The sequence below is a fragment of the Schistocerca cancellata genome, chromosome 6 (genome assembly GCF_023864275.1).
Source record: "Schistocerca cancellata isolate TAMUIC-IGC-003103 chromosome 6, iqSchCanc2.1, whole genome shotgun sequence".
In the NCBI taxonomy this organism is placed as follows: domain Eukaryota; kingdom Metazoa; phylum Arthropoda; class Insecta; order Orthoptera; family Acrididae; genus Schistocerca; species Schistocerca cancellata.
In genome coordinates this window covers 424,714,764-424,737,995 of record NC_064631.1, presented here as the reverse complement: position 1 = coordinate 424,737,995, position 23,232 = coordinate 424,714,764, and the positions used below count along the sequence as shown (strand labels likewise).

General features: G+C 40.8%; 1 protein-coding gene across 2 annotated transcripts in view; it reads left to right on the top strand.

Annotated features, from left to right (window-relative positions):
• The window catches only part of LOC126191169 (regulation of nuclear pre-mRNA domain-containing protein 2), a 169,365-nt gene that overhangs the window by 48,188 nt on the left and 97,945 nt on the right, over nucleotides 1-23,232 (top strand). For both annotated transcript variants that reach the window (XM_049931943.1, XM_049931942.1), the window contains exons 3-4: nucleotides 13,998-14,157; nucleotides 18,761-18,890. In XM_049931943.1, coding sequence (XP_049787900.1) covers nucleotides 13,998-14,157; nucleotides 18,761-18,890 — 290 coding nt within the window. The remainder of the gene's footprint in view (nucleotides 1-13,997; nucleotides 14,158-18,760; nucleotides 18,891-23,232) is intronic.

Below are 23,232 nucleotides of genomic sequence, written 5' to 3'. Positions count from 1 at the left end.
TCCTGTTCCAAACATATACAAAAGATGGTCAGCACATAACTTTCCTAGTTGACATAACTCACAGTATTGATAGAGTGGCAGATAAAAGAAATGTAGAAAGACATAAGCAGAAAAAAATGTATAATGTTGATCAGACGTGTTTCTTTCGGCAGATATATGTTAAAAAGCAAACATCTAGTGTTTGAAATGGTGTCAAGAGGAAGTAGATGGTTCAGAAATTGAATAAAGTAAAGCAGCTGAAGATAAAGAAGAGGAGTATGAACCTGGCAATTCTGACCACAATCATTTACACAAATTGAACTGAACGATTTGATTTGTAACTTACAGCTGACCTAAGAAGCTTCATAATTGCATGGTTCAAGGCTTAAAAATAAGAAATTTCTCACAGCTAGTGCTTCATTTTTCTGGTTCAAGTACAGAGGAAAAGATTTTATTCATACTTTTTGGAAGAGGCATAGTATTCTGCAATGATGTGTGTGGACTGTTTAAGACGTTCAGTATTCCGTACAAAAGCACTTATTATAGACTCTTCATCAGTTCATTGAAACGAAGCCTTAAAGTTGTCGTGCTTCACAAATGAGTATGCGCCAGTACCCATAGGTACTATACACTTAAAGGTATGGCAGTTTACAGTTTTTCTCCAGAAAATTAAGTATGACGATCATAAGTGGATCATGTGTGATGTCTCAAAGTAATATTGATCAGTCGTGGACAGAAAAGCAGGTATGCAAAGTATCCTTGTTTTTTATTCGAGTGGGATGGCAGACACAGGGAAAATCATTGTGAACAGAAAGATTGGCCACAGTGTGCTTCATTGGAACCTGGAGTAAAAAACATGTTCCAAAATCCTCTCATTGAGTCACCGAAGTTCTTCCATCTCTGTGTATTAAATTAGGCTTGATGAAGCAATTCATGAAAGCCTTACAAAAAGATGGTAAATGTTTCCAGTACATTTGTAACAAATTTTCAGCCCCCTCAGCCACAAAACTGAAAGAGAGTGTATTTACAAATCTGAAAATTAGCAAACTTTGCAAAGATGGAAATTTTGAAAAAGAAATAGAAGTTGCTGTTAAAGAAGCTTGGGTCGCCTTTAAAGACATAGTAGTCAAGTTTCTGGGCAACAAAGAGGATCTGAATGTAAAGTCATTCTCTAAGATTATGCTGCAGAAGTACCAAAATTTAGACTGCTCTTTAAGTTTATAGGTTCATTTTCTATGTTCACATTTGGACTACTTTCCTGAGAATCTGGGTGTTGTTAATCAAGAGATGGGTGACAGATTCCATCAGGATATCAAAGAAATGGAAAAGTGTTACCAAGGAAGATGGAATACTGCAATGATAGTGGACCATTGTTGGATGTTCCACTGAGATGATCCCAGAAGAGCACAGGCTCAGTAAAGTCTGAAACAGAGCATGACTGGTCCGAAGGGACATAGACACAACGAATAAAATAGTCAGTTTTTTATTTTCCATGTGCTGTTATATTATTGTCTACTATAAGCTGCAAAGTAATCTGTTTTATATGAAACAAATCTCTTTCATTCTGCCATTAAGTCTCAGTTTGTTTTACATATACTACATTTGGCAAATTGTGATATGCAAAAAATTCTGGCATGATGGAACAGAACTAAGGTCATTTTTGGGTTCAGTGCATCCAGATGCATAGAAATCAATCATCAGAAGTTACAAAACAGAACCATCGCATGTTATTAAGTTGGCAAACAACCTGTTGCTTCAGTTAGAAGCTGGTGAGCCTCAAGCAGTTGCAGGTGTAGACAGGGCACAACAAACTTTCAGCAGCAAATTGAAAAGTAAGAATGTAGGGAAATCAGTAAAGAGAAAGAAAGTGTTGTTGTTAGGTCGTTCCCATGGAAGAGGTGTCGGCCAACTTTTGCAGGATGAACTAGGATCAGAATACCAGGTCACCAATTTTTTTAAACCTAGTGCTGGTCTGGAGCAGGTGACAGAGGATTTAGGATCACTTTGCAAAGATTTCACTAAGGAAGACACCGTGGTTATAGTGGGTGGGGCAGGTAACAGTATTGACAGAGATCCTGGGTACAGTATAGAGTGTGACCTGGCAAAGATTGCATCAGCATCGAAGCATACTAGTGTTGAGTTTGTATCTGTTCTTGGGCGCCATGACCGACCTCATTTGAACTCTTCTGTCAAGAGAGTTAATTTGGAGCTGGAACGGCTGCTCATGTCGGGTGCGGGGTCACACATTGGTGTGGTTCATGTTGATTCTCTCAGTAGGTGGGACTATACTAGGCATGGCCTTCACCTCAACAGGAAGGGGAAGGGTAAATTGGCTGGGGAAATAGCAGGAAAGTTAAAGGGGGGAGGCACTGTCATGAGTGGTAAAATACCAGTGGTTATAAGATTCAGAAAAGACCCTTTTTTAGGGTAGGGAGGACAGAAAGAAAGCAAATTTTAAGAGAGGTTAGAACTGAGACAAACCTTCAGTTTGAGAAAGAAATAAAAAAACATAATTCCAGCTTATTACATCAGCATAAACAGCCATTGGTTAAGAATTTTCAACTGTCAGCAGATATTTTAACTCCACCCAATTTTAACTCAGTCAATATGAAATGTCAGCTATCTTTATTGCATCAAAATATTCGAGGACTGAGAAATAAAATTAATGAATTAACTATCTGCATAGATGAATTAGAGTCTTCAAACCCAGCTGACATAATCTGCCTCTCTGAACATCATGTGACCACTGGTATAGAACTTTTAAGTGTTACAGGGTTTAGGTTAGCATCTCACTTTTGTAGATCAGAAATGGAGAAAGGAGGAGTTGCCACATTCATCAGGAACTGTCATAAATTTAAGAACATAGACATTCATAAATTTTGCCTAGAACAGCATATGGAAGCATGTGCAACAGAATTAGATTTTCACAAAAAATCTTTCATAATATTAAGTGTATATCGAGCACCTGCAGGTAACTTTAATCTGTTTGTAAACCACCTTGAAGCTGTACTGGCCCATTTAACAACCAAAAACAAGGAAATAGTGGTTGCTGGTGATTTCAATGTAGATTTTCTTAAAGACTCTCCCAATAAGAACTTATTTGAGCTAGTAACACTATCATTCAACTTAATTCCCACAGTAAAGTTCCCCACTAGGATAGCCACTTGCTCACAAACAGCCATTGATAATATCTTTATAGAAAAGTCAAATGAACAAAATTATATTACAAAACCAATAGTCAATGGCCTCTCAGACCATGACATGCAGTTCCTTCTGTTAAATGTTAATACTGAACAGGATATAAAATCTGTTAAATCTGAGCTCAAGAGGGTAATCAGTAAGCCAAAAATTGATTATTTTAGGACACTCCTCAGAGACATTCACTGGACTGATGTTTACAGTGCTCATGGCATGAATGAAAAATATAACATTTTTGCTAATAAAGTGCTTACCTTATTCGAACACTGCTTTCCCCCAAAACTTACCAAGGTTAGAGCAAAGTCTACAAAGAAGCCATGGATTACTCGAGGAATAGGGGTATCTTGTAAAACAAAAAGAAAACTGTACCTGTCAATCCGAAACATTTCAAATGTTGATGCTATAGCACATTATAAGAAATACTGCAAAATATTAAAGACTGTAATACGGATGTCAAAGCAAATATATTACAAGGAAAAGATAGTCATATCAGATAACAAAATAAAGACAATATGGGATATAGTGAAGGAAGAGATCGGTAGAACCAGACATGAAGAGGAACAAATAGCATTAAGAGTAAATGATACATTGGTGACAGATGTGTATAGTGTTGCAGAACTTTTTAACAAACATTTTATAACTGTTACTGAAAAGATGGGGTTGTCAGGTTCGGTAGATGCTGCTATGGATTACCTTAGACCAGACATTTCAAGTAACTTCCATAATATGAATTTGACCCTCACTACCCCAACAGAAATAATGTCCATCATAAAATCTTTAAAATCAAAAACATCTAGTGGGTATGATGAAATATCAACAAAGTTAATTAAAGAATGTGATTCTGAGCTAAGTAACATATTAAGCTATCTGTGTAACCAGTCGTTTATCAGTGGAATATTTCCTGAATGGCTGAAATATGCTGAAGTTAAGCCACTGTTTAAGAAGGGAGATAAAGAAATAGCATCAAATTTCCGTCCAATTTCACTGTTGCCAGCATTCTCAAAAATTTTCGAAAAAATAATGTACAGTCGTCTTTATAACCATCTTATCTCAAATAACATACTGTCAAAGTCACAGTTTGGATTTCTAAAAGGTTCTGATATTGAGAAGGCTATCTACACTTACAGTGAAAATGTACTTAATTCATTAGACAAAAAATTGCAGGCAACTGGTATATTTTGTGATCTGTCAAAGGCATTTCACAATACCTTTTAAGTAAACTAGAATATTATAGTGTAACAGGAAATGCTGCAAAATGGTTCAAATCTTATATCTCTGGCAGGAAACAAAGGGTGTTATTAGGAAAGAGACATGTATCAAACTATCAGGCATCATCCAACTGGGAACTAATTACATGTGGGGTCCCACAAGGTTCCATTTTGGGGCCCTTACTTTTTCTTGTGTATATCAATGACCTTTCATCAGTAACATTACCAGATGCCAAGTTTGTTTTGTTTGCTGATGATACAAACATTGCAATAAATAGCAAATCAAGTGTAGTCTTAGAAAGATCAGCCAATAAAATATTTGTGGACATTAATCACTGGTTCCTAGCCAATTCTTTGTCACTAAACTTTGAAAAAACACACTACATGCAGTTCAGAACTTGTAAGGGGTGTCCCAAGAGTATATGTCTAACATACGATGACAAGAAGATAGAAGAAGTGGACAGTGTTAAATTCTTGGGATTACAGCTTGATAATAAATTCAACTGGGAGGAGCACACCACAGAATTGCTGAAGCGTCTTAACAAATCTCTGTTTGCAATGCGAATTTTGTCAGACATAGGGGATATAAAAATGAAAAAGCTAGCATACTATGCTTACTTTCATTCCATAATGTCATATGGGATTATTGGGGTAATTCATCAAGCCAAGCTAAAGTTTTCCAGGCACAAAAACGTGCAGTAAGAATTATATGTGGTGTGAACTCAAGAACATCCTGCAGAAGCCTGTTTAGGGAACTAGGGATACTAACTACAGCTTCCCAATATATTTATTCCTTAATGAAATTTGTCATTAAAAATATATCACTTTTTCAAACCAATAGCTCAATTCATGGAATCAATACTAGAAATAAGAATAATCTTCACAAGGATTTAAAGTCACTTAGTCTTGTACAAAAAGGTGTGCATTATTCAGGAACACTTATTTTCAATAACTTGCCAGCAGCCATAAAAAGCTTAACAACCAATGAAATTCAGTTTAAGAGAAGCCTAAAGGATTTATTGGTGGCCAACTCCTTCTACTCCATTGATGAATTTCTTAGTAAAACCAACTGATTTGTATATAAGTACAACATAACTTCTGCACAATTTCAGTGCAGTAATGTGTTCACTGAAAATTTGTGTGTGTGTGTGTGTGTGTGTGTGTGTGTGTGTGTGTAAGTATAATCTAACTTCTGCACCATTTCAGTGCAGTAATGTGTTCATTGTAAATAAGTATTACAGTAGTTGTATTACATGTTTATTACCTTACAAATAAATAAAAAACTTTTTTATTTTAAATTCAGTGCATTAGTATTTGTAAAATGACTCTTAGTGTTCATTAAAAAATGACGGTCATTCCACTTGGGACCTGTGGAATGGTACATTAGCTTATTTGTTTTAGTTGTAAATATTTGTCATGTATTGTTGTTTTTCTGACATGTTCCACATCCTGGAGGACCTCCTCGCTACGGATCAATTGGAATGAAAGTAAATCTAATCTATTTAATGATGTTACCATTTGTGGCATTGAATCACAAAGACATTAAATGTGCTTTGGAGGGTATCTCCTTTCGGGTTACTTCAATGGGAGATAAAAATTCATCACCGTTGTTCTTCAGGGGCATTTATGGGCTGTTAGTGAGCTACTATACCTCTCTTACATCCATTGCATGGTTTGGCAAAGAATCTCTCAATAGTAGAAGTAGTTGTAGTAGCTACCGTACATTTCAAAAGGAATGATATTTTGGTTATACAACTATAGTTTAATAAATTAGATTAACTACCTGTCTTGTCCCACTACAGTGTTGGCACCATAGCTGCTGCCTGCCTGTGAATTATGCCAGTCAAATAAATAGCAGACAGAACGTGCTGCAGTCCACTTTGGTTAGTGATAGTCAGACAGACAACATGCTGCAGAGTGCATCAGCTGCTCTGTGCTGCACAGACATTTCAAATGAATTTATGCTTTATTGTCACCCTTGGCCATTTCAGACAGTTTTTGATGGCAGTGAAACTGCTGATTGTAGTATCTTAGTTAGATGGCTTTAAATGTTGACGAAAAAGTGATCAGTCAGATTTATGTCTGGCTTGTCAACTATCCAATATGTATATAAACACCTAAAGTATTTATCTCAGCAAAAATGAAAAATAACTGCCCACTAAGGAACAATTTTTATGCATTCCTGCATACTGTTTTTGACGTAGGTCTGTGCCTTCATTCTCTAGGAAGTTTCATCAAAATCAGTCAGTTCTGCGACAATGGATGAGAACTACCAAAGTGTTCTCTCATGAGGTAAAATAGCAAAACATTTCCTAACACTTAAATTTTTATTTGATGTTAATAAATTTCTCTTCTTCAGAAACACTTTTCTTGCCATTGCCAGTCTACCTTCTGTATCCTTTCTACTTCAGCCATCCTCAGTTCTTTTATTACCAAACAGCAAAACTCATCTATTACTGTTAGTTTCTAATTTCCTAATCTGATTCCCATAACATCACGTGATTTAATTCTGTTACATTCCATTACCCTTGTTTTGCTTTTTGTTGGTGTTCATTTTGTACCCTTCTTTCAAGACACTGGTCATTCCTGTCAGCTGCTCTTTGAAGTCCTTTGCTGTCTCTGACAGAATTACCAAGTCATTGACAAACTTTGAATTATTTATTCTCCCTGACCTTTAATTCCTTCCCAAAATTTTTCTTTATTTTCCTTACGTTTCATCAGTGCACGAATTTGATCATGTATGCTTACCTCTCATGCCCTTCAGCTCTTATAACTGCCTTCAGTTTGGCTTTTGCTCCCTATAACTTCAGAAGTCCAGTATTCCAGTCAAAATTGTCAATAGCTTACAAATGCTATGAATGTAAACCTTTCTTTAACCTATATTCTTAGATAATTCATAGGGTCAGTATAGCCTCACATGGTCCTATATTTCTCCAGAACTTGGAATGATCTTCCTTGAGATCATTGTCCACCCATTTTTCCATTCTTCTGTGAATAATTTGTGTCAATATCTTGCAACCATGACTTTTGCAGCTGGTAGTTCAGTAACATTCGCACCTGTCAGCACCCACTCTCTTTTGAACCGGAATTATTAGACCCTCCTTGAAGTCTGAAGGTATTTACCCTGTGGTGTACATTGTGGAAGCTAGATTTAATAATTTTGTCATGGCTGGCTCTGCCAAGGATAAATGTAGTTCAGATGGATCTTTCAGCCTCTTTCAGGTTCTGCTCACAGTATCATATTTCCCATCTCATCTTCATCTGTATTCTCTTCCCTTTCTATAATATTTCGTTCAGTTTCATTTCCCTTGTGTAGCCCATCTATATATTCCTATTATCTTTCAGCTTTCTCTTCCTTGCTTAGGACTGGTTTCCCATGTGAGCCCTTTTATTCATACAGGTACTTTTTTTTGCTTAGGACTGGTTTTCCATCTGAGCTCTTTATATTCATACAGATACTTCTCTTTTCTCCAAAGGTCATCTTAATTTTCCTTTAGGCTTTACCTCTCTTTCCTCTAGTTGTATGTTCTTCTAAAGGCTTGCATTTGTCATCTAGCCAGTTTGGGCGTTAGCTGTAAGCCGAGTCTTGTTTGCCCAATAGTTAAAGCAAACTTTATATACAAAACAACAGAAACAGAAATTCAAATTAACTTCAACATATTCAATACATCTTCAGTTGCAATAATTAGTCATATCTATCCAGAAATAGTGTAACAAATTTGAAAGGAACTTGTTTCAGGCTGTCCATTGGAATAAACAAAATAGGGAATTGTAGTAAAATGGCACTAACAAAGTTATCTGGCAGATAGATTAAAGAAACATGTTCTGATATTAAACAGTGGAATCTAACTGTGTTTGTCTACATCAGAAATGAAGTATTAGTAGTAGAGTAGCTGTTTGGAAAGTTAGATAAACGCAGTTGTTATAGCAAATACAATTTCATTTGGAGAGGGAAGGGGGAGAGAGATACGAGGTGTGTGTGTGTGTGTGTGTGGGGGGGGGGGGGGGTGTTGTGACTAGCCGATCATTCAAAGCGCCGCCGCGCAATTACGCGCGTCCTCTACGTGCGGCGCTGTCTGCCAGCCACGCAGCAGCTGCGCCACCTAAGCGGCCAGCCGAGCAGTGGCCGCTAGACTGGGACTCAGTGCTCATTCGAATGCTAACGTGTACATGTGTCTTGCTTGTCAACTTACTCTGTGACTTATATGTGTTGCGTCGTTCTGAAATATATGTGTTAAACTTGATGTTATAACAATTGGCGACGAGGTAGTGGATTTTTCCTTTTCATCGTTGACCCACAGGGTTCCATGGCTACTGTCAAGCAACTATTGCAAAATCTCCTTGAACAGCAAACGCTTCTAACAGCGGTGGTTCGCGATTTCGTCGCGGCGTCAAATGCGGGGCGTTTCTCGTCGTTGGCTATACCTCCTTTTCCTCCTTACGATGAGACGGTGGAAAACTGGCCTGATTATGAAAAACGTCTTCGACAGCACTTCTTGGCATTTCATGTCACGGACGAACAACTATGTAAGTCTCTGTTCCTTTCCTGGATTTCACCTCAGATGTATTGGTTGTTGTCGCAATTGGCTCCTTTGAAGGAACCTGCGTCTTTGTGCTTTGCTGAAATGTGCTCACTTCTGTCTGTCTATTTTCAAAAGCAAACACATGTGGTAGCCTCTCGTGTTGCCTTTTATCGTTATCAGAAACAGCCACATCAATCCTATCGCGCTTGGGCTGCTGAACTTCACGGCCTCAGTCGAAAGTGTCAATTTGTTACTGACGTTCACAAAGAATCCTATGCCGATTCCATGGTACGGGCTGCTATTATCTGGTTGGCGCCCGACAAAGAAGTTCGGCAATGTGCCCTTCAGTTGGCGAATCCGACTCTAGATGAAGTTCTCTCCATTGCGCAGTCTTTTGATATTTCTCGCGCCGCTGGGGCGCAAATAGACAAATAGAGGCGTGGGGTGATGTCGGGGAAATACAACCTCTGTGCGCTGTTGATGACGCGTGCGATGCATCCCCGCCAGCCGACGTGGCCGCAGTGCGCTCCCACGCGCAGCCTCGGCCTAGCCGTAAACAACCCGCTAAGAAACTGCAGCAAAACCCCCGGCAACTTCCTTCATGTCCGCGGTGTTTTACGAAACATTCACGCGGGGATTGTCCCCAACGTTGGGCCGTGTGTCACAATTGCAAAAAGAAAGGTCATGTGTCTTCCGTTTGCAAATCCGACCGCATACATGATGTTCATGAACATGACGCTGATTGTGATTCTGTGTTGTCTGTCAATTGCACTTCTTCCCTTTCAGGGAAGTTATTCCTCACTGTCCAAATCCTTGGTCAATATGTTCACATGCAAGTGGATACCGGTTCTGCTGCCACTATAATTAATTCTCAGATGTATCTTCAGTTGGGTTCTCCACTCCTGTCACCTGTCACTCGGCAATTACGGACGTACAATAAACAGAAGATTTCTCTCTTGGGACAGTTTAATGCTGAGGTATCTTACAAATCCATCGTTCGCACTGTTCCCATATTTGTGGTCGACCAGAGCAACGCAGAAAATCTTGCTGGTTTCGATGCCTTTCGCGTTTTTGGGTTCTCCATAGATGACTCTGTCAGTATTGTCTCTGATGCTATTCCTTATGCTCAACTGGATTCCTCGTCGACGACATTTTCGTCCCTTTTTTCTCCTGGGTTAGCTCGTGCAAACAACTTTGACACTCATATCATGCTCAAACCCACTGCTCGGCCTAAGTTTTTTTGGGCTCGGCCCATTCCTGTGGCCCTTCGTGATTGGGTAAAACGGGAGTTGGATCTTCTCACTACTTCAGGGGTCTTGCTTCCTGTCACTTCCAGTGAGTGGTCCTCTCCTGTTGTTGTCGTTGTTAAGCCAAATGGTGATATTCGTCTCTGTGGCGATTTAAAAGCCACTGTAAATGCTCAATGCCTCATCGACACTTACCCTATGCCTCGTCCTGAAGAACTGTTCACTAAACTTGCTGGAGGCCAGTATTTTTCTAAAATTGACCTGTCAGAAGCTTATCATCAACTTCCTCTCGACACTGCTTCCCGGCAGTTTCTGGTCCTTAACACGCCTTTCGGCCTCTATCAATACCAACGCTTGCCATTCGGGGTTGCTAGCGCCCCTGCTCTCTTTCAGCGATTCTTGGAACAATTATTGCTCCCTGTCCCTGGATGTATCAATTACATGGACAACATTGTTGTCACTGGCTCCACCACTGAAGAACATCTTCAAAATCTCCGCACACTTTTTCATGTCTTACAGACTGCCGGTCTTAAGTGTAATCTTCAGAAATCACAATTTTTTCAGGCATCTATCATGTACTTGGGGTTTCAACTCTCTCGGGATGGTATTCGTCCGCTTCAGCAAACTGTCGCTTCGATCTGTGCCCTTCCTCGCCCTACATCTGTTAAGGAACTTCAGGCCTTCTTGGGGAAAATAGCATACTATCACAAGTTTTTACCGTCTGCGGCTTCGGTGGCTCAGCCATTGCATCGCCTGTTGCATAAAAACGTGCCTTTTCACTGGTCTGCGTCATGCGAAGCGGCTTTCCAGAAATTGAAGACTATGCTGAAACAGGCCCCGTGCCTGGCTACTTATCGACCTGGCCAACATCTTGTTCTTGCCACAGAGGCCTCTCAGTACGGGGTCGGTGCAGTCCTTGCGCACCGTTTTTCTGACAGTTCGGAACAACCCATTGCTTATGCCTCCAAAACGTTCACGGATGCCCAACAAAAGTATTCTCAAATTGAGAAAGAAGCTTTGGCCATTATTTATGCTCTTCATAAGTTTGGTGTTTTTCTCTATGGCTCAAAATTTCATCTTGTTACGGATCACAAACCACTTGTTTCCTTGTTTCATCCATCAACGTCACTTCCCAACAAGGCTGCACACCGCCTCCAGCGTTGGGCTCTGCACTTGTCTCGTTTCAATTATGAGATTCATTTCCGGCCAATGGTTCAACATGCAAATGCTGATGCTCTGTCTCGCCTTGCCATGGGTCCTGATCAGGCATTCAATAGGGACGAACTTTTGTGTTTCCACCTGAATGTTGTCGAGCAGGGGGTTGTGGACGGGTTCCCCATCACTGGGGACAGGCTGGCGGCTGCTACGGATTCTGACCCTACCCTCTCCCGGGTTTTATGCTGTATTCAGAAGGGTTGGCCAGATCGCCCGTCCGCTAAGACTTCTGATCCGTTGCGGAACTACTACGCTTTGCACTACCACCTCATGGTTAGGGATGGTATTATCCTCCTCTCCACTGACAATTCTTCGCCGTGTGTTGTGGTACCTGCATCTTTGCATGCTTCGGTCTTGCGCCTCCTTCACCAAGGGCACTGGGGTGTGTCTCGCACAAAATCTCGGGCGCGCCGTCATGTGTACTGGCCTGGCATCGACTCTGAAATAGCACACATGGTCGCTGCCTGCAGCCCTTGTGCGTCACATGCCGCTGCCCCGAAGTCATCTTTGTCCCTGTGGCCTTCGCCTGAGAAGCCCTGGAAACGCATTCATGCTGTCTTTGCAGGACCCTTTTTATGTAGTTGTTGGCTCCTCGTAATTGACGCCTGCTCTAACTTTCCTTTCATTGTCCGTTACACGTCGCCTACCACCGCGGCAACCACCAGTGCTCTCGCCCGCATTTTTTCTTTGGAAGGCCTCCCCTCTACTCTTGTTACTGATAATGGTCCGCAATTTTCCTCTTCCGAATTTGCGGATTTTTGTGCTCGTCACGGCGTTATGGATGTCACGGCCCCGCCGTTCCATCCACAATCTAACGGTGAGGCTGAACGACTAGTCCGCACATTTAAGGCTCAGATGTGGAAACTTCTGACTTCTTCTGCTGCTGATGATATGCTTCTCCAGTTTCTGGTGTCTTACTGTTTCACCCCCATGGGCGATCACAGCCCGGTTGAGCTCTTACATGGCCGACAGCTCCGCATGCTACTTCATCTTCTGCGGCCTTCCACATCGCGGCCGCGGGTGCCTTCACTTGGCCGGTTCACCGCCGACGACCTCATCTGGGTACGGGGATATGGCAGGCGGCCAAAATGGAGCCTGGGCCGCATCTTAAGACACCGTGGCAGACGCCTGTATGAAATTCAGACGGGGTGTTGCAGTGCATCATTCGGACCAGCTTCGGCTTCGTGTGCCACCAACACCTGTTCCGAATGCCGCTACATCACCTTTGTCTCTACCTGACACTCGGGATTTTGGCATCTCTCAATACTCACAACGCAGCCCTCTCACCGTCATCGCGATGCCAGCACAGGAACGGACGCCACCAGGAGACGTGCCCATGCAGGAACCGGATGACCATCCTCTGTCAGAGCAAATCTACTCGCCTCCTCCTCCAACGGACGCCAACAAATCGCCCATGTCTCCTGTCATATCAACGGGACTTGCCGCAACGGGCAGATTGGTGCATGGGGCCCCAGCAGATTTGACCCCTACGTCTCCTGTCATCTCGACCCGTTATCATCGGGGACACTTCCGTCCGTACGGGAAGCCTCTTCCTCGAGACTTTAAGGCGAGTCAAACAAAGCCTATGGACTTTAGCCATCTCCAAGACACCTCCATCAAGACCATTGCAATGATTTAAAAGGGGGGAAAAGTGTTGTGACTCGCCGATCATTCAAAGCGCTGCCGCGCAATTACACATGTCCTTTACGTGCGGCGCTGTATGCCAGCCATGCAGCAGCTGCGCCACCTAAGCGGCCAGCCGAACAGCGGCCGCTAGACTGGGACTCAGTGCTCATTCGAATGCTAACGTGTACACATGTCTTGCTTGTCAACTTACTCTGTGACGTATATGTGTTGTGTCGTTCTGAAATATATGTGTTAAACTTGATGTTATAACAGGAGAGGGGGTACATTCGTAAAAATATACAGTTAAAGGGGGAGAGGGGAGATGACAGTGCGGAATAACTAAGGGACAAGAAAAGCTGTAAAATACATAGACCACCAGAGCCTGAAAAGTAAGAAGGGTAATAGCAACAGAGAGAGTGTGTGTGTGTGTGTGTGTGTGTGTGTGTGTGTGTGTGTGTGTGTGTGTGTGTGTGTGTGTGTATACACATTATTAACATTACACTAGTACTAGAGATCTAATGAGATTGTGTGTGACTAGGTGGGAAATCTATGCCTGGTGAGATAAAACCGTGAAGTATCCTCATTTGCCAAAGTAAATACTTTAAACTGATGATAATTATATATTCATGATATCCTGCAGCTTCAGCTGCATCTTTATCGGAGATTAACTTCATAACACATACTGCAGTTTCAGTTCTTCATTACTGTCACTGGCAGTTACGGCTGTTAGTCATTTCTTCAAATCCTCGCATGCTGTAGTACAAGGGAAATGAGACATTTGTTAAGGTGAATTCACTAATATTAATTAGCTTAAAAACTTGTGGGCGAAAACTAGGAATTTATACATGGCAATAAAACAGATGTTATTGAAGGAACTGTTAATGTGGGATGGAATGAAGTAGCACATATGATATGTCCAGTTAGAACAGCACTAAATAGAACATAAACATGAACGATACTGATCTAGAAATAATTAATGAGAAATTTCCCTGATGTTGCAGAGAAGAAAAGGTGAAGTCCAAAATATTGAGGATATTTCAAGTATGGGATGATAGAGGTATTTATGATGAAGCTTTCATAGCTGATCTACGTGGGCTCATAAGTACTTCAACCAAGAAGACAACAACACAAGAGCCTCAGCCTGATCCAGTTGACTTTCAGGTAACACAATTTGCAGCATCATTTTCAGACTAGCAGAGTTCACTATGTTGTAATATCATAAATTCCATTTGTTACCCTCAGAAAAGATACTGCATATTAATTGATGGGGTGCTCATTTTGGAGTTGATTATGGCCAGATAATGCTATTGCAGATGCTACTGTTTGGGGATTAGTATAAATAGTAAATCCCACTTGCTTGTGAAAATTAAGTTGTCGTATGTACCTACAGTAACATATAATATTTGCTCTGATTTGCTAGAATTCACTTGATACTACATGGATTGGAAAAAAAGCAATAATCATTAACCATATTGACAGATTAATTATCCTTGATTGTGTTATAATGAAGGATAAAAGTTTGTAGTGCAACCAGTGCTAATCTTTAGGATTATCAACCTTTGTGCTCATTGTTCATCATCGAGTATCAAGCAATATACATCACTTAATTATTATTTATACCGTTAATACCATTAAATAGATTATCATTGATTCCCCCCCCCCCCCCCCCCCCCCCCCCCCCCCCCCCCCCCCCCCCCCCCCCCCCCCCCCCCCCCCCCCCCCCCCCCCCCCATTGGAACTCCTGTGGTGTGTACTGTTTGTTTTCCGTTTTATCCCCATGGACTTGGTTCAGTGCAACAAGGGACCGAAGACCACATAGTTTGGTCCCTTTAAAAATCAAACAAACCAACCAACCAACCAACCACCAACCAATTTCTTGAGTTTCCAGGGTTTTCATTTGACTCAGAACACATGCCTCCCTACATATGCCTTCCCCCTTTGTATTGCAACATTGCTCAGACACAATATCAGAATTCTGACCAACCAACTTTTATTCTGTTTCCACATGCAGGAGTATACTAAGACACTGAATGAAATAGTACTTTCGGTAAATACAATTAACTGAGAACTACATTATACACAGTCTAACTTGGACAATTGTCAGATAAACATTTGTCTGGCCGAGGACTTTGGCCCTCTGGCTTACAAACGGCTGTTTGGCACATGGTGTAGTGCATGCTATGCCATCTGTGCCAATATGTGGTGGCTTCTTTAGGCTGGTCGAGGCAGCATGCACTGTTTGCTTATGTATGCTCGCTGTATAGTGTTATAACACTCCTTCGGCCTTGGGGAAAAATGTTGACTGTGAAGATGTCCGTGTCCTTATCAGAAGGAGATGATTGTTGGAGCAGATGTCGTGCTATCATAGGAAAACACAGTCTGAAATGGCTTGGGCATGAACAGAAACAGCACCCACTCACCATGAGAATGTAAGGGAGCTCTGGTGGTGGAGGTGTTGTATCTGTGTCCGCATACAGCCTGGCACTCGGCGACAGAGGTTGCAGGGAAGGCGGCAACGGTGATGACGATGATGGCAGGGACTGTGGAGGTAGAGGCGGCCCAGTTCCGAGTACACTGTCCAGTGGAGTCGCCACCCAGAACAAAGATGGTACAGGAGCTGGACAGTGTGTGGACCACACTGTGGGGGCTGGCGTGGATGGTGAGGGCGGGCACAGGGTTGTGGAGTCTACAGTGCAACGTTGATCACACATGGGCAGAGCTGATCATAGCATCAAAATAGCAAGTAAGTGGAGGTGCGCATGACAAGAGAGGTGATGGCCTTGGCAGTGATGGATTACCACTGGTGTCCACTTACGGGTCCGGACAAAACCGCAGATCCGGATGGTGAAGCCCGGATGGAATCGCAACAACATGGACACTGGCGGGTGGCCGGATGTCAGCGGGTGGCTGAGCGTCGACCAGAGCAGATGAAGCGGTGTATGGGGCTGGTGGCTGTGAAGCAGCTCTGCTGAGCTACAGTCATCAACAGAAGTGGACCTATATGTGCTCAAGAACTTATTGAGAGAGCTTCCTCAGGAGAAGATTGCTTGATATGTATTTGAGTTTTGAATATACGTACCAGTCACTCTGCCTTGCCATTGGACTGAGGATGAAATGGAGGGACAGTAACTTGCCGGATGTCACTATTTGGGGGGGAAAAAAAAAAGAAAAAAAAGAAAAAAAAACTGTGGGCCATTGTCCGTCATAAGTGTATACAACAATCCTTCCAAGGAAAAAATCTTTGAGAGGTTCGTGACCATTGCCGATGTTGATGTGGGCAGAAAACAGACCACATAAGGAAATTCTGAGAAAACGTCAACTACCATGAGCCAAAAGGAGTTAAGGAATGGACCCACGAAGTCAGCATGAATATGCTCCCAGAGGCACTGTGGCAGGGGCGGTGGATGGAGGGATGGGGATCAAGAGAAAGAGAGGCTCTGGGTGCTGCTTGATGGGTGATGCATTGCGAGTTGGCTGCCACAATTTGCATACTCTCATTATCAATACCTGGTTAAAATGGGGCAGCAGATCTACAATTTTTTTATGAGAAACACCCCAATTTCCAGGTGGAGAAGATGCACAACATCCCACTGCAACACCAGCGGAATCAGAACCCTGGGCGTTGACTCTTCGGTAGCCAACAGTAACACACCATCAAGAACAGAATCAGTGGTGGAGTGCATAATAATTACACAAGAGATCTAACTCCAGGCTCAGTGGTTTATCTGGTCAGCGTTGGTGGACAAATTGAACAACCTGATGTAAGGCAGTATCGGCCATGACAGCCGCTGAAATCCGAGAACTGGTAATTGGAAAAATTGTCCTGTGTTTTTAGCTTTGATGTCTAAATGGGAACCCTACAGTTCATTCTGATGAAATGCTGGATTGGAGCCAATCGGCATCGAAAAAGAGCATCTGCATTAGCATGTTGCGCCATGGGGCAGAAATGAACTTCATAGTTACAGTGCAATGAATAAATAGTGATGCTGCCAGATGGAAGAGAGAAACGAGAGGTTTGTGATTAGTAATCAAATGAAATTTAGAACCATAGAGAAAAACATGATGTTTCTAGGCTGCATACAGAATAGCAAGGGCTTCTTTTTCTTTTTGGGAGTAATGCAGGTGCACCTGATTCAGGGTTTTGGAAGTGTACGCAGTAGGGCATTTGAAACCATCCGCACATTTGTGCATGAGAATGGCCCCAATGCCATACTGGCAGGCATCTGTTGGCCCGATTGGAAGGTAACCAATCAAGGTGTCAAGCGTAATTTTGACTTCAATAGGGTAAAAACAACAGGGTAAAAGCATGCTCACAGGCAGGCAACCAGTGAAAAGGAACACCTTTATCTAAGAAAGCGTGAAGAGGCTGAGCCACTGTGGCTGCATTAGGAAGAAATTTATGGTATTACACAATCATTTTGAGAGAGGCTGTGAGCTCTTTGACATTTATAGGACACGGCAAAGGCATAATGGCATCGACATTCAGGCGTAACCTAATGGTGGCACCACCCATGATGTTGAAACTGAGATAGACAATAGACAGTTGAAAAAACTGTGATTTGTCCAAGTTATATTTCAACCTGGTCTTCTGCAGCACGATGAACAAAGCCTGAAGGTTCTGCAGGTGTTCATCAGTTTAGGAAATGGAGACCACAATATCATCCAGGTAGATAAACTCTTAAGGTCTTATATGAAATGTCATGTTATGCAAAAGATTATAATTTACATTGTAATAAAAGTGTTTGTATTTTTCCATAAGTGTTTCAATCATATTTCACAAGCATTAGAAATCTGAACATTGTGTAAGAAGACCAGTTGCTGTTGACCGAAGCTATAAGAATGAAGCTGCAGTTAATCTTGAGTTTGTGGTCATGGCAGACATCATTTGATTGACTCCAATTCTCTGGTATTCCTGGAGTCCTTCTTTTTGGACGAAAAATCTCTGGTGTTCTTGGAGTCAATCAAATGATGTCTGCCACCACCACAAACTCAAGATTAACTGTAGCTTGCAGTCTTATTGCTTCAGTCAACAGCAACTGGTCTTCTTACACAATGTTCAGATTTCTAGTGATTACACACGCGCGCGCGCGCGCGCTCGCGCGCGCACACACACACACACACACACACACACACTCACACACACACAAAATTTTTTAGGTTGCCAGTAATGAAATGTCAAGTATACTCCTGCACTGGACTTTGACGAAAAAAATCCTGAAACTTCAAGTCATTTATTAGTTTCTGTGTATCTGTGAAGTTCCCTGTGAACATAAATCTTGGAGAAGCTGGCTGGAGCACAGTGGATGTATTTATCTTGACTACTGGTGGCACTTTTCACTCAACTGATGATGTCTCGTCACTTTCTGTCTCTAGTGAAGTAACATCACATTCTTGTTGCCATTGTTTTTTGAAAGTATTGCCTAAACAACAATATGGGAGAGAGAGAGAAAGGGCACATTTTGTTGTTGAGTATCCAAAGTTGCACATAGTAAAGACAGTATCTAATGGCAATCACCTCAGCCAGAGCATGACAGATAGGCTACAAATATAGGGCCAGATGCTCTCTAGCGATTGAATTCTTAACTATCAGTTCTGAAACAGATATAGGCACGGTTTATTTTTTTGTAGGTCTGTTCTTAAGTTGCCCGAGTATACTTGTGACTTTAAGTCTCTGTCAAAATAATAAAAATTAGATAAGTTGGGGGAGTTTATGTTAAGGTACTGCATTTGTGATATTTAATGTGTAACTATGATTTTTTTTTAGCCGAACATTCTATATGATAAAATAAGGAGTTGCAAAACACTTGAAGATGACACTGACATGAAACTGAAGAAGTTGAATGATAGCCATTTATCATTATCTGATGTGGATGCCTTACGAACTCAGTTTAAAGGTAAAACTATTTAATAACAGCCTCATTTTCTTTATTTCTGTATTGTTTCTTAATATAGTTTATTTTTATTCATCTAATGTAATCTTTATGTAGGTAATTGCAGTGTGTCAGTTGCATTGTAACTGCACTTCTGTGAACCTTTGAAAATTAGTTGCTACAGAGTTGTTACATAGATTATGTGTAGCATATATCTACCATACTAATAACAAAATGATGACAAAATGAAAAGAATAACAGGTTCAGGGAGCTGCCAAAAAACAAACAGTTTCAGAAATATTTATTAATTTGTCTGTCTGCCCAGAAGCTTTAAACTTTAAAACATTGTAAGTGTCATGTTGTTTCTTTTTGGTGTAATGTTGCTTAAAGATGCCCAACAGGGAATAATTGGCTGATGACTAGTATCAAAATAGAAAATTGACTTCTTTTAAGAGATTTGTGGTGGCTGTGGGCCCAGATACGTAAAAAAAATGGGAAAAGCGGGGGCTATTAGGTTGAAGCAGTGGTGATATAATTACTTCAAGGGCATCCAAACACAAAATTAAATGATGTTACATTCGAGATGGTGATAATTCCATGTGGTTCAATGGCTTGGTGCAAAATGAATGATTACCCCTTAAACAGGGAACCATATAAAGCTGGCAGAGTGCTCTATAACCGTAGAAGCACTTGGTCAGAGGAGGAGACATTGTCAGTATTGAAGACTGCTGCACAATGCAGAGAGGTTTATGGAAGAGTTATGGGAGATGTAAAAAGCACCACTATTTGTCTGTTGACATTATGTCACATAGAAGTTTTAAACACTGCTAATTTACAAGATCATGAGTCGTGTAGAATATCTGAATGCTTGCTTTTAATTATTTATCGAAGTACTTTTATATCAATCAACAGGTGCCAACCTAAACTCCAAAATTTATTGAAATAGAACTTAAAATGATGCACGCTGTTTCTCTGTCATGGTACAACAACTTGTATCGTACATCTGTTACATACATAACAGTAAAAGATGTGAATGTCAACTGTTTGATATTGTAGAGCATTCAAGGTGTTACAGTGTTTGCTGGACCTCAAAGTCCTGTCCATGGATGGAGCTAAGAAAGCTGTTGACATGGATTATGAGTTCATATACCAGTACAAATTCAAGACTGTATAAATTGCCTGTGGAAGTTCAAAGTTAAGATATAATTTAGAAATACTAAAGTACACAGCAAACTCTATTTATAGTAAATTTATCACCTTATGCAATGCCCACAGAATAGTAGTTCATTTACACAACTCTGTGCTCTATGAATTTATGAAACAAGTCAGCCATCTGCAAAATCATATTTTTGTGGGTTTTACAACGCCACTGTGGATGTGCAGCAGCATAAGCACTAATATGACGACTAAACTCACTGGACCCTCAGATATTCCACACTATCCTAAAGTACCATACGCTAATGTCGTACAGTGATAAAAATTATGATGTGAATGAGGCACAGTGAGAACCGGAGAAGGAGAACCAAACATTATAGGGAAGTGGTTTCTAAAAGTGTACCAAGCAAACAATACCATAGGAATTTTGTACAAAACAGCACGAAAGAAATGTCATTGAAGTTAGTAATTGGTAATCCACTGCCTATGGAAGGCACAGACCTGGATTTGAAACCCAGTTTAACATTTGATTCTAAATTATCGTTTATAATTCTGCTTCCCAAAATACTCCATGAACTCATTTGATTACTTGAGAATTTAATACAATGCTAACAGTCATCATCCTTAAGACCCACACATATATGTTTTGCAGTTCAGAAATAATTACACAAAATACTTTATTGTGAAATGCCAATTAATACTTCAAACGAATATTGGTTTCAAGGTAACAAAGTGGTACTACCAGCCTTATCCCTGCATAAATTGGTATGTGCATGTTATCTTGTCCAGAGATGACCACTCTAAGAGTCTAAGCAGAATACCAAACTTTTATTGTGACTGTAGGTGTGTGTTATGAGAACACTGAGGCATGTATAGATGCTGCAGTGCCTATTTGTTCTATTTTTATATAAATCTTTACTTACATGTTGACATTGCTTCTCCACATAGTTGCCACCCAAATTCAAACATTTTTTGTACATCACACTAGCTTCTTATTCCCTTCAACAAAGAATGGTGGTGCCTGATGCTTCAGCTAGCTGTTGACAGCATTCTTGGTGTAATTATTAAACGTGAAGTGCTGAGTAGCCAGCCAGATCTTAGCCTTGGAGAAAAGATGAACACCACTTAGTGCCAAGTCTGCATTACAGGGACAAAGTTGAAAAATCTCCAAGGCAAAAAGTCTTTGAGTTCCTTCATTTGATTTGCAGTATTGGGTTGCACATTGTTGGAAAGAGAATGATTTGTGCGGTAATCAGGCAATTTTTTTCGATTTACCTTTGAAGTTTTGTAAGAGTTTTGGAATGAATGTGTAATGTCATTGTGTTCTCACACATTACTCTCATGAAATATGTTGTCAAAATTCCTTTGCGATCCTATAAAATCTGTAACCATCATTTTGTGATTTGACAGAATCTGCTTGAATTTTTTGGGCTTACTGGGCAAATGAGTGCACAGTCTCTGTTTCCCTTATCCTCAGTTACAATTCTGTTCAGAAATTCCTCCCTCTCTTCATGGTTGCACTGGAGAAATGTCAAGGATGAGTCCATTTTTTCAGTTTTGTTAACATCAAGTGGGCATTTGGTACCCACTGTTAAACGAAACTTACTGTAACCCAACCTCTTTGTGACAGTGTTGGAAAAGTTATCCAAGAAATGTGAGGCACACCCTCAGAAATTTCGGAAATTGTGAACAAACATCTAACATGCACAATTTTGTCAACATGTTGCACAAGTTCATCACACTAGAATGTCTTCCTTGACACTTTAATAATGCACATATGTGCGTCCAGCTTTGAATTTTCCGCACCTCTCCCTCACCTCTCCATCACTCATAAGCCTGTCCCCTACTCACGATACAATCAACAATGAATCTTGGCGGCACTGGTGCCTTCCACTTGCTGGAAGTGAATGGTAGAACGTATCTTGCAACTGGTTGGAGACACAATAGCACTATCCGTTTCTGTCCATGACTGCCAACACACTGTCAACCAAAACAGGGAGTTGACTGATGCAGTGTGAACTTCAAAGTCCCTTTTTCCAACCACACATGCACCATGAAGCTACAAGCATTTGTTTATTTTTAATATCCAGCTGGTGGTTAGTTTATGAGTGACCCCTGTACATTTATTTCCTTGCATCTGTGCTTGCACATGAGAAAAGATGCGTAACATAGACACGTGTTAAGAATCTGTACCATAAAGGGCAATTAAGACGCATAGTCAGTATTGATAGTGTGGCTTGACAAGGCTCTTTTTTGTGACATTTGAGTTTCAAATCCTTGTCTAGCCACTTTGTTTTAGATTTCCCATTTTTTCCATAAATCTTTTCTGTTACATTCTGTACAGCTCCTGCCAAACAAATCAGTGGCTGTTTTTTTCCTTAATTGTTTTCCAGCTGATCTGTGGTTCCATGTGTGTTAATTTTGATGTCTGTAGGGCATTATTTTATCATCATCCTTCTATTCCATCTCAATACACAAGTTGGAGAAAAATAACTCAATAATAACATTAGAGTAAGGCAAGACATCTCAAATCGAGAACATAACAGTAGGTTCAAAATGCACCATCGTGGAGCTACAGCCATAAAACAACAGCCAATCAGTGATTAACAAACTAAAATTTATCTGGTGAGTAAATATGTTTGGCTGTTTCTGGCAGTGCAGTTTTGAACAAATATGCTGCTGCCATGTTATGCTGTGGTTGTTGTACTTCACTGTATTTCAAATATTTACTATCAAACACAGTCTTGATCACATATTATTTATTCCAGTGACCAGTTTTGACCACAACTAATAGTGATTTACCACCAGAAGGAGGTTCTTACTCATTGGTCTGAAGATGACCACAGTTTTGGTCAAAACCGGTCACCGGAATAAATAATTTGTGATCAAGACTGTGTTTGATAATAAATATTTGTAATAAATATTGATCACTGTATACTCCCACAATGTATTCAAAAGTAATTCACTGTATTTGTTGCTATGTCCAGTACCATGCCAAAATTGCCTAATAGAAAGCTACCAGTAGTCAGCACCTATTGGGCTGTGGGTCATCGCTTGAGAGAAACAGCCATTTTTTCACATGGAATTTGATGAAAAGGCACTTCACGGTTTTAAAAATGCTTTCAAACAGCATCAGAACAATAGCCCTTAAACTCAATCCCAGTCATCAGCTTGTTTTGAATGTCACAAAGGGAAATGGTTTGCATCCTTA